We start from the raw sequence: 11,774 nt of genomic DNA, 5'->3' as shown, positions 1-11,774 counted from the left end.
TTTCAATGAAAATCAATCCCGCCCAACCGATGCTCACCCTAAAGTTGACATGTGAAAACATAAATAAATAAAATTTCATTAAATACAATTTCTATCTCCAATTAATCAAATGAATAAAATCTCAACAAATAAATATATTTTCCATATCCAATTAAATAAAGAATAAAATCTCAACAAATAAATACGCCTTCTCTCTTCAATATTAAGAGTCCTTTGTAAATATGAAAAATTTCTCTCAATGCCACATTTTATCTCCAACCGTCCACCACATTCAAAAATCTATTAAATCTTATATACGAAAATATAAAAAGTTTAGACATTCATTAAAATAAGTTTTGAAAATGGGTTAAATTTATAATAATCTTTTTTAAAAAAACATAGTTTATAGCCCAATATCCCAAAAACTCTCTTGAAAAAATCTGAGGCCGCTCAAGCGGCCCAATTCATCCTACCCACGGCCCAGCTCAAGTTTATTAAAAAAGAACAAAAAAAGAAAAAAGAAAAAAAGAAAAAGAAAAGAAAAGAAAAGAACGAGATTGTAAAAACCCTAGCCGCTACTTAGTCTCTTCTGCTTCATATACTTCTCTTCTCCTCTCTTCTCCTCTCTGCCATTCGAGATCCTTCTGTTAGTGAAGCCGTAGCAGAGAAGAGATCATGGTGCACGTCTCCTTCTATAGGAATTGTATGTATAAATCTATTACTTTTTTTTCAAACATTTTCCTCGAATGATCTTCTTCATTGTCAATCCTTTCCAACTTCCGTTTCTTTAGTGCTTTTCTTGTTCGTAATCTGTTCATCGGCTTCCCCGATCCTGTTTCGCATAAATTATCATACTTTGTCCATCGGTATAGCTGGAAGATTTCAAAGGCTTTGATTCCGTTTACGTTAGTTTTAGAACCCCTTTTGAGTTGCTGATGTAAGTTTCGATCGTTGGATCATTGAGCTTGTTGTAGAATCAGTGGCATTGGAGTATGTTGTAGAATCGTTGAGCATGTTCTAATTTCTTTTTTTTGTTACTTTTTTTTTTAAATATTTTGTTCATCGTATGAAGTTTATGTTTATGGCATAGTTCGAGGAATTTCTAAAAAACAATGCTTAAAACTATGATAAATTAAGTTTGTGTTCTTTCATTAAATAGACGGGAAGACATTCAAGAAACCCCGACGTCCTTATGAGAAGGAGCGTCTGGATGCTGAGTTGAAATTGGTTGGAGAATATGGGCTTCGTTGTAAGAGGGAGTTATGGAGGGTTCAATATGCTTTGAGCCGAATCCGAAACAATGCTCGGATGCTCTTAACACTTGACGAGAAGAACCCGCGTAGGATTTTTGAGGGAGAGGCTCTCCTTAGGAGGATGAACAGATATGGCCTTTTGGATGAGAGTCAGAACAAGCTTGATTATGTCTTGGCCCTTACTGTGGAGAACTTCCTTGAGCGTCGGCTCCAAACTCTCGTGTTCAAGTCTGGTATGGCCAAGTCTATCCATCATGCTAGAGTGCTCATCAGGCAGAAGCATATAAGGTATTGTGGCTTTCATTGTCTTATTCATACAAAGAACATTTTTTTCTTCCATTAACTATTCTGATTTACTTTTTCGTCATTTTATGAAATTCTCAGTGCTTGATGATCAACTGTTACTGATCATATATATTTTCTGAGAATTGAAATTTGTCGTGCTGCTTTCTAAATGATTTCATTCTTGTTTTGTGATTATTTCTATGTTTAATTAATGTTTGGGAGGGTTTTTGGCTTGGATAATAGTAGATTTGTCATAGCAAAAAGTTCTGGCGTGGTAAGACGAGCCTGTTTGGAGTACATTTCAAGTGTTTAATTTAAAAAATATTTCATTTTGGAAGAAATTGAACTGTTTGGCGACCACTAAAAATAGCTTTTTAAGAGTATTTTTATCATTTTTTTTTTATCAAAAGTGTTTAAATAAAAATGAGTTTTTTGAAAAATATTTTTCTTAAATCAATCCAAATGGACTCGAAAAGGGAGGGGGTTGAGTGATTGAATCTTCACCTCTTATGTTGTCGAACTATAAACTATAATTTTTTTTAGAAAAATGAAGACCCAAAAGTACTTCAAGTGGTCATTCTGATTTTTCACCAAGTGCATGGTCTAGAAACATTTAAAAGGCTTTAGAAATGTACAGTCAAATGTCAATGTGATTGTGATTTATGATTAAGCATTTTTTATTCCACTGCTTATTCTTAGAAGTGCTTCTAAGTTCCAAGTAAAGTATTTGTTGTTATAAATTTCATCTGTCACATTTCTCTTCCTTGGTCCTCTTAGGGTTGGAAGGCAGGTGGTGAACATTCCTTCTTTCATGGTGAGGGTTGACTCCCAGAAGCACATAGACTTCTCTCTCACAAGTCCGTTTGGAGGTGGACGTCCTGGAAGGGTGAAGAGAAAGAACCAGAAGGCTGCTGCGAAGAAGGCTGCTGGAGGAGATGGAGATGAAGAAGATGAAGATTGAGTTATTTAAGTTTTATCTATCACTATTTATCAGAGAGAATGTTACATCCTTCTTAGAAGTTTTGCTTCAAATATCTTTGAATTAGAGAACTTGTTTGTTTTTTTGGTTATGGGGATTTGATTAACCCATTTTGGTTATTAGTTGCCACAGTTTTTATGCCTTGACTGGATCGTTTGAAGGACTATGTTTTTCTCAATATTTCTATGCATCATGATATATTTTTAGTTCTATAATATACGTGCAGCTTATTATATTCAGGAATTTGATCCATGGCTAGGCTTTGTAATTTTAAGGCTCATGAGTTGTTGAAATCTAATTAAAGATTTTCAATGGCTTGAAAGGACAAATGTGATTGAATTTATGCAAGTATCAACGGTTTTTTCTTTAGATCTTGATGGACATTAAAAAAAAATCGCTTGGATTCTTAATTAGATTTTTTGTTTCTAATGTTCATGAATGTAATTTAACTTGGGTATTAATTTTATGTAGCAAATTCGAAGCTCTAGAATCATGAAGGAGAGTAAGGGAAAAGAAGCTGGGAATAATGTGGAGGATAATTTAAAATCCACCTAATCAAGAAAAACAATATAAAATTAGTAGATTCTTTTAAAATTTGTCAACTCAGTCGAATTAATTTAATGCTTTGATCTCTATATTTTTTGCTTCGATTTTTTTAGGTTTTTGTATTTTTAAAATGTTCTTGATCCCTATATTTATTAACTTGGTTCATTTTGGGCTTTTACTTTCAAAATATTTATTTTGATGATTGTACTTTTAATTTTTGTTTATTTTGATTCTTGAATTTTAAAAAAGTAACCATTTTGATCCCTTAAACATGAAGTAAAGATCAAAATGAAATTAAGTTGGAAAATTTGGAAGAAAATAAATTTTTAGAATTGGAATTTAATAGGAAAAAGGAAAGAAATTAGGTTTTAAGTGAAAAAATATATTTTATATATTAATTCTGGTGGAGCGTGCAAAAGAGAAAAATATCGAAAAACTTGTATGGATGATCCATTTTTAAAAAATAATGTCAATTGACCTTCTCCTGACATCATCACCATCCAAATTTCATAAATTGCCCTCACCTCTTTGTCTTCTCACCCTTTTATTGAAAACCAACCAAAACTAAAAACTCTCCAAATTTTCCAAGCGTAACAACTTTGTATCGCTCATAAGCTCCGGACGGTAACGACTTCGTAGGTTTCGCTGCATTTTAAAATCCATCATTTGGGCTTGCGAACGATTCCACTGCCGGCGACAAATCGAATCTGATCGGTAAACCTTTCAATCTGTAACTAAAAATATTTTAAACTGATTGGTAATAGGGCTTTGTGGGTCGTTCTGGGTTTAGAAATACTGTGAACCTATGGTTTTTTTGTTTTTTTTTGTTTTCAATGTGTACTGTGGTTGAAGACGAGTAAAAAGAGAAAATGTGAGCGAGATTAGTGAGAGTTATTAGAGAGAGTGAAACTAGAGAGAGCGATATCAGCGAGAGCGATACCAGAGAGAGCGATACTAGCGTGAATGATACCAACGAGACTTAAACAAAATGATTTTTACAATTTTTTTTTCCTGAAGGAGTTTACTGATTGAATCTTTATTTCATGTAGGAGTGATTTATGATGTCAACATGTTTCAGAATACTTGTAGTCGACCGATTTCTCGATCAAGTAACGAGCTTGGTCCACATTGCTAATGCGAACAAGACTGTGAAGGAGAAGCTTACTCCAGGGCAGTTAGAGATGTTCAAGAGAACATTTTCTGGGCTATTTGTAGACGTTAACATGATGTTCAACAACCTAATTATCCATCATATGTTGTTGAGAGAAGTGAAGAACATGAGAGCTGACTCAATCTCATTCTTTGTTGGTGGAAAGATCGTCACTTTTTCGAAGGATGATTTTTTGTTGTTGACTGGATTGTGGCGATCCCCTACGCGAGTTAATCAGAATGAGCAATCCTCATATGAATTTGCAATCAAGTATTTCGATAATTGAGTGACAAAGGACACCTTACATGTCCATCTACTAGAAGAAAAATACAAGGAGTTGGAGTTTGAAAATGACGAGGATGCTGTGAAGATCACATTAGTCTACTACACGGAGATTGCATTGATGGGAAAGAACAAGCAAAAAAATGTAGTGGACCTTAAACGTTTTAAGGACGTTCAAAACATAGAGTACTACAACAGTCTAGACTGAGGTACCATTATTTGGGAGAGGACACTCGATGCCCTAAAGACTGCATTGAATGATAAGAATAGTTTATACAAGACGAAGGTGAAAGGAAATAAAAATTAAGTCATGAAGTACTCTTTGCGTGGATTTCCACAAGCGTTTCAGGTAAATTTTCTTAACATAATAATCGTGTTGTTTGATTTAACAATACTATTGTTCTTAATATATGTTAAATTTTATTTAGGTATGGACGTACGAGATCCTAACAGCATCGATAGCTGGGAACATTGCAGAGCGAAGGAGCAAGGTGACTTTGCCTCACATATTACGATGGTCATGCTCCCACTCAGTGTCCTTCAAAGTACTCGAGAGAGATATATTCGAGTCTAACAATATACGTTTACTCTATGCATAATATGTTTATTTGGTTGTTAAATTGACACTGACCATTTTACTGGGTTGTTAATGCAGACAAAGGTTAAAGAGGGTCTTGTCATGACCGATGTTGAGAGGAAGTTCTGGGATACCCCAGTGGACAGACGACTTATATTTGATCTAGGTGCCAATGATGATAGTGCTGAAAGTGGTAGTAGGGGTAGTTCTGAAAGCGACGGTGATGATCATCGTGGAGGTAACAATGATGAATGTGGAAGGATGGAGGGAGGGGATGAACACGTGCATTCTAAGCACGAGGATGCTGAATGTGGAGGGGTGGAGGGAGGGACATACACACATAGTGATGATATGTTCCATGATGTGGTGGGGGGTGTACGCAATGATGATAAGTTGAACCCACCTGATGTCCATCTTGCGGATTCCCATAGAGAGCGATCTATGGATGACTAGTATTCTGAGGGTGCTGCCTGCATGGCCGTATATCGAGTTTAGATAGTCATGTATCCAAGATCGAGGAAAAATAACATACATGAAAGGACAATTGTCGGTCATCTTGTCACTATTGCAGTTTATGTGCAAGGTTTGCATTTACTATCATTTTATGTCTTTACGTATTTAGTTTTTACATGTTCGTGAACTCATCATTTTAGTTTACTAATTGAAGGCTTCCACGGTGATCGAGGAGACGATTCCATGATACACTCATCCCATCTCGGGATCCCAATACCGCTGATGTAGCTACCTCTGATACTCCCATCCCCTCTGTAGAGCCTCAAAATACCACCACTTCACCTACTCCTATCCCCCCTCTAGAGCCCTATATCACAACATCACCCACTGACTGAAGGAAATCGGGCATGGGGATTTCCATGAGCAACGGAATTATTGTTCCAAATTTCATTCATATATGAACGACACCATTACAATCAAGAAACGGAAACATACGACCATACACAAACGAAATTATAGCATGCTTTATAAATCAAGGGATAGGATTATTCATACCTTTGAAGACTCATCTTCAACACCTTTGATCACGAATGCTCGTTCACAGCAAGACGACAACACACGAACGCTCGTACACCACGACCGCAACACAACACGATCGACAAAGAGCTTTAACACCGTGATCTCCAAGATCACGAACATAGCGGGCTCCACACGAACACCACGAACGGCCTCGAATAACATTGACAATGTCGAGTTGAGTACGACACCACCACAATGGCTACCTTGGTATTCTCGGTGTGAGAATCCAGAAGTGTGGGCTCTGTGTGGACTTGGTTAGAGGAAGAGACCAGAGAAACAATCGTGTAGATAACTGAGCAAGTGGGAGATGGCAGAGGTCTATAGTATAGACGATGCCTAATCATTTAACAAACGCTATGCGATCGTTTAGCAAATCGGCCAGCTGAGTGACTATCGTATAGAAACACTCCACGATCGTCTAGTCTCTCTTTAGTTGTCGTTTAGAAAATCTAATTTACTTGATAGTCATCGTGAGTAATTTCCAGGAATAGAAATCTAAAAAAAAAAAAAACATTACTAAATTTAGGAACATTTTTCCTTTTATCTCATGGTTACAATGAAACCACCAATAACCTCCCACTCAATTGGTTATTAGAGAGAAAGAGATAATTATCCAATAATTAATATTATTATAAATATATATGATAACCAACTTACCATAGTATACTTATAACCTATAGTTTTAATATTTCATCTCATGAAACATATAAATCATAGCTCTTTTTCTATCTCATGGTCTTTAATGTAAATCTCATTTACATTAATTCACCTGATGTATCTCATACATCACACAGATAATATCATATATAATCGAATTACCTCTTGTCAATTTGAACATTTCAAATCAACACTAAGAACTGATCTTTAACTTGAATCCATTGAGCTACCAAGGGGACCTTATGGACCTGTAGCTCGAAGCTCCAAAGGTACGTGAATAACTGACTAAACTCTTTAGTCAAGAGATCCACCATTCGTTAACTGCAAGACACTCCACTAAAGACTGACAACTAAACTCTCATTACTACAGATATATTATGTGTCCATCTTAACCAATCAACAGTGCGATAACCCTTCACAGATCGCTCGTAAGTACAGCTGGGCCAATAACCGTTATGCCCCTGTAGTTACATCTAACTCCTTAAGTACCATTAATCCCTCTAATGAACATAAGTCATAGTCCTACTATGACTGAGTCCTCTCTTCTAAAGAGAAGTTGTGGCCACTATGTTCAAGCCCCGAAATCAGCCTTTAAGAGAACAATCTATCCACTTAGTTTTGCTTCGGGGAAGGAGTGAATTCCCTTTTGTGTAACTGAGTTTCTAGCTCCAAAATCAGACAAGTCCCTAGAAAGGTAGGCATGTTGAGTTGGCAATCTAGCCACTCTCACCCATAAATCAAAGAATCGCCGCTAAAAGGCAGGAGTTCCCAAAATACTCAGGATTGAGATCATGTCATATATGGTCATTTAGATGAGATGTAAGTCTCTAGTATTAACGACGTTATATACAGAGACGAATTATCTCATGGTCCGGTCTTATACAAACTCTTTGTATAAGGCACCCCCGCTCGCATGTCTCTACATGAATTGTCAGGATCAACCATCTGTAGTAATTCATAACACTTGCAAACCTCTACAAAGCGGGCCGTATCCGTAGTGTCACCAGGATCAAGAAACCCTCCTTAATACTTATACTACAGACCTATTTAGGTTATCACTTAAGGCATGATCCACTTGTATATCTCATATACATGCTTAAGTTTACATACGATAACCATGGAGCTTTGTTTATTGGATATGAGTAAATGCCAGATAAAATAACTCTTATTTTATTCATAACAATGTGTATAAATTACAAACTACGAGACTCCGAGAATTAGGACACCAATCCCGACACTGACGTCCAACCTATAGTGGCCGATGTCCCACATACGGAGGCCGACATGTCTGACTTACTCACCATGCCACATACAGAGGCCGACATGTCTGACATCCCAAAGACCGACATTTCTGGTATTGTTACGACCACAGAAGAAGTTACATTGGTGAGTAATTTATTGATCAATAATATTTGTTTATATTTTTATATTTCTTGACGAGTAATTTTTTGTTATCTGTTTATGTAAGAATCTCAAAGAACTACTCGTAAAAGGAAAGGTGTTGATAAATATATATCTCCAGCTCAAGTAAAGATGAAAAGTGTGGATTCTAGGGTACACCTTCCGTTTGAAAAGGTTAAGTATCCTCTCCCGGATGTGCCTATGTCATTATTCAGAGTAATTGTCGGGTACAACGTAGCACATGATGTTTCAGTTAATATCTTTATAGAAATGATGGGCTGGATCACAGATGATAATACCGATAACAAGGTTCGAGAGAATTCATTTAAGCCACTATCAAAGCAATTTTTCAAGGAATTGATTGAACCGAGTTCGTGGGTTGAGTGCGATGTAAGTTTCCTAGTCCTGACGTCTTTATAGTTGGATATCTTGTACTTTGACTGACATAGTATATTTTTGTGCAGACCATAAATACTTTATTTCATTTTATGAAAGAAAAATTTTATACCCGACCTGACATGTGCATGCATAAGTTCACCATCTTGCCAATTGGTGTAACGGTAAATTTTTATATATTTTGTTATGTAGAGTCATTTTACGATGGTATATTTCGTCACTTAACTTCTCATTTTATTTGGCAAAGTCACCTTAATGCTCGTGGTGGGATATTTAAACGAATAAAGAATAAGACGAGACTGGAGGCTACCCTAGTATGGGAGGATGAAGACACGTACAAGGACTATGTCACTGGTAAATTCAATGTCAAATGGACAGATGTGGATTTCATGTATACGGCAATGAATATCAGTGAGCATTGGATGGTCCTTGCAATGGACATTAACAGAGGCCATATATTCATGTTCGATTCACTTCCGTCATACACGCCAATGACGAAGTTGGGGACTTGGTTGGAGCCATTGACTGTCACAGTACCATCCCTACTTCACTACTGTGACGTGGATCGTTCAAATCCAGACCTATCCACAACCCATTGGAAAATCTCGCGACTATGAACACCGACATACAGCACGGATCGCTTGATTGTGGCATCTTTGTAATAAAATTACTAGAACATTTGGTGACTGGTGTTGTTCCTTCCGTAATCACTTAGAAGAAAATGAGTGAATATAGGATGTAGTTAGCGTGTCAATTGTGGGTGAACACTTCGTATTTTTTATGTGTATAAAACATGTATTTTTTATGTATTTAAAACATGTATTTTTTATGTATGTAAAACATGTATAAAACAATTTTATCAAAGTTCAAAGTTCAAAGTTCAAAGTTCAATATTATACATTTTATCAAAACATGTATAATTGAACTATTACTCTTTTCATTATGTCAATGGTATATAAAACATTATATCAAAGTTCAAGGTTCAAAGTTCAAACATTGAGAGAGCGAGATTTTGAGAAAGAAAGAGATTGAGAGAGAGGAGATTAAGAGAGACTTTGAGAGAGAGTGAGATTAAGAGAGCGAGACTTTGAGAGAGAGTGAGATTTTGAGAGAGAGCAAGATTTTGAGAGAGAACGAGACTTAGAGAGTGAGACTTTTAGGGAGAGAAACACTTATAGAGATTGAGAGAGCGAGATTTTGAGAGAGAGCGAGATTGTGAAGAAATGGCTGTGTAATGCTTTGTTAAATCCTCGATCCTACATACTCGATACTCGATAAGTTTCTGCTCGATACTCGATGGAAATTTCCTTCTATACTCGACAAGTTTCTGTTCTTTGCTCGATATTAGTCTTCAGTTGAAGCAACTTGAAGATGAAAAACAAGATTGTGTTTTCGTGATTTGCAAAAAGATTCACTTTCTTTCTCTTTTGAAGATTGCTTACAACTTGTTTTTGTTTAAAGAAAAAATATAAAGTATGAAAAACTCTTGTTTGGGGCCTGATAAATGGTATTTATAACACATACCAACAGACTGTTACAAGATAAAATTAGTTATAAACTAAACTAGATGAGAGGTATTTAAGTCATGATTTTTGGCATTTTCAGTACGTCGCACGGTTGTGAGCGGTTCGCTACAAGTTTAAAGGTTATGCCCATAATTCCCACACCGACCATATTTGATTTGTTTGCGAAATTCTCCTCTGGGTGGTATTCTTCTCACTATCCGTCACCCGACTTATGCCACAAACTTTGAAGGAAGAATAGTATTTTCTACATATCCAGGAGCTCTCTTCCATTCAGATAAGTGCCCGAGTGGATTTATAGGCTCCGTATACACAGTCATTAGAGAGTCCACTGTATAAAATTGACTGCAAAGACTCTGAGTGGGTATGTTTCGTTCCTTGGCAGCCACAATTGCATGCGAATACGGGATACCAAGTGAGTCGAAGTCCTTCGTGTGAAGATTCACAATACCGTCCAATCGATTATCTCGCACGTGGACCCGATAACAATCAATAGGCTCAACCCGATATCGTTTTCCCTTATTGACCTCATTTACCAATCGGGTTTCACAGTAGTTTGAGTGCAATGTTGATCGAGATGCCCAGTAATTCCTCCATTCGTAGAATCACGATTGGAGCATTCCTCTAACATTTTTAATCAAGTATACTATGGGCAATAGCCGATACACTTTAGTTAAAGAATTGAAACACTCTGCACTGTTGGACATCATGTTGTCATATCTTTTTCTATTTGGTAAACCCGTGCCCACCTTCGAAGATTTATGTCTTTCAGATATTTCGTGATAGCATCGTCTCGAAAACTACAGAGTTTGTCCCATTTTGTCTGGAACTCTGTCATGTGAAATACCCTTATTGCATCTCTAAATATCCCAATAACCGTACTATCCCTAAATTTTGTAATAAGATTTTGTTCTATGTGCCACGTGCACAAGCCATGAAATGTCGTGGAAAAAAAGGCACGAATAGCATTGCTGATAGATACCATCCCATCAGACACAAACACTAAATTATCGGGTTCTCCGATACTGCATTTCAAGTTCGACATAAACCATTTCCATGATCGTTTGGTTTCATTGTCCACTATTGCATATGCTAGTGGGTATAATTGATTGTTCCTGTCCATAAAAACTGCACCAACATGGTCCCTTTGTATTTTCCTTTCAAGTGCGACCCATCAACAATTATCACAGGCCGATAACTTGCGAAACCTCTAATACAAGGCTCTAATGCCATAAATATATACTTGAAATGCACGTTATCTTCAAGTTCGATCTCAACCACTGTACCCGGATTCTCTATTTTTAACGCTTCCCCATAAGCATGTAGTATGGAGTATGAGTATTTTGGAGTACCTTTAGTGAGATCATATGCGACTTCCTTGCACACCATGCTTTATCATAACTTATGTTCATGCCATAATATCTCCTTATATCCTTAACGATATGACAAAGTTTATAAATACGTCCTGTTCCTGTAAACTTAACTTTAATCAACTGACCAACAAACGTAGCAGTTGCTTGTCTATGGTCGTGATTCATAATTTCGATGGAACATGTGTGCGAACTACAGTACTTTGTGTTCTTGAATATATCAGACCCTTCCATTTTCACTGCACGAAGGCTCCACTTACAAGTCTCCTCAATACATTTGACAGTGAATAAAGATTTGGTTGACTTCCTGACCCTAAATTCAAAATTTTTGTTGATGGACAAAA

General features: G+C 36.6%; 2 protein-coding genes across 2 annotated transcripts; one reads left to right on the top strand and one right to left on the bottom strand.

Annotated features, from left to right (window-relative positions):
* The first annotated feature begins 499 nt into the window (after positions 1 to 499).
* On the top strand, positions 500 to 2,711 carry LOC120080489 (small ribosomal subunit protein uS4y-like). The gene is made up of 3 exons (XM_039035160.2): positions 500 to 682; positions 1,139 to 1,520; positions 2,295 to 2,711. Exons 1-3 carry the CDS (start codon positions 655 to 657, stop codon positions 2,476 to 2,478), a joined length of 594 nt encoding a protein of 197 aa, XP_038891088.1. The 5' UTR covers positions 500 to 654; the 3' UTR covers positions 2,479 to 2,711.
* A 7,561-nt stretch (positions 2,712 to 10,272) lies between these two features.
* Positions 10,273 to 11,449, bottom strand: LOC150030447 (uncharacterized). Its single transcript, XM_090309705.1, has 3 exons — positions 11,199 to 11,449; positions 10,810 to 11,085; positions 10,273 to 10,651 (listed from the first exon to the last, which is right to left on the bottom strand). The coding sequence occupies exons 1-3, from the start codon at positions 11,447 to 11,449 to the stop codon at positions 10,273 to 10,275; spliced, it is 906 nt and encodes a 301-aa protein (XP_090165831.1).
* Between the last annotated feature and the right edge of the window lie 325 nt (positions 11,450 to 11,774).

This window comes from Benincasa hispida, unplaced genomic scaffold (genome assembly GCF_027475165.1).
Source record: "Benincasa hispida cultivar pf3 unplaced genomic scaffold, pf3_genome.v1.1 HicScf203, whole genome shotgun sequence".
Lineage (NCBI taxonomy): Eukaryota > Viridiplantae > Streptophyta > Magnoliopsida > Cucurbitales > Cucurbitaceae > Benincasa > Benincasa hispida.
This window is presented reverse-complemented; position numbering and strand designations above follow the sequence as displayed.

Bases quoted from the DNA above. Each gene is read 5' to 3' on its own strand.
- LOC120080489 (XM_039035160.2), top strand. From the start codon at position 655: ATGGTGCACGTCTCCTTCTATAGGAATT. The intron at 683-1,138 runs GTATGTATAAAT...TTCATTAAATAG, and splicing joins CGTCTCCTTCTATAGGAATT to ACGGGAAGACATTCAAGAAA. The intron at 1,521-2,294 runs GTATTGTGGCTT...TGGTCCTCTTAG, and splicing joins ATCAGGCAGAAGCATATAAG to GGTTGGAAGGCAGGTGGTGA.
- LOC150030447 (XM_090309705.1), bottom strand. From the start codon at position 11,449: ATGGTGTGCAAGGAAGTCGCATATGATCTCACTAAAGGTACTCCAAAA. The intron at 11,086-11,198 runs GTTGGTGCAGTT...CTTGAAATGCAG, and splicing joins GGAAAATACAAAGGGACCAT to TATCGGAGAACCCGATAATT. The intron at 10,652-10,809 runs GTGGGCACGGGT...CTACGAATGGAG, and splicing joins AAAGACATAAATCTTCGAAG to GAATTACTGGGCATCTCGAT.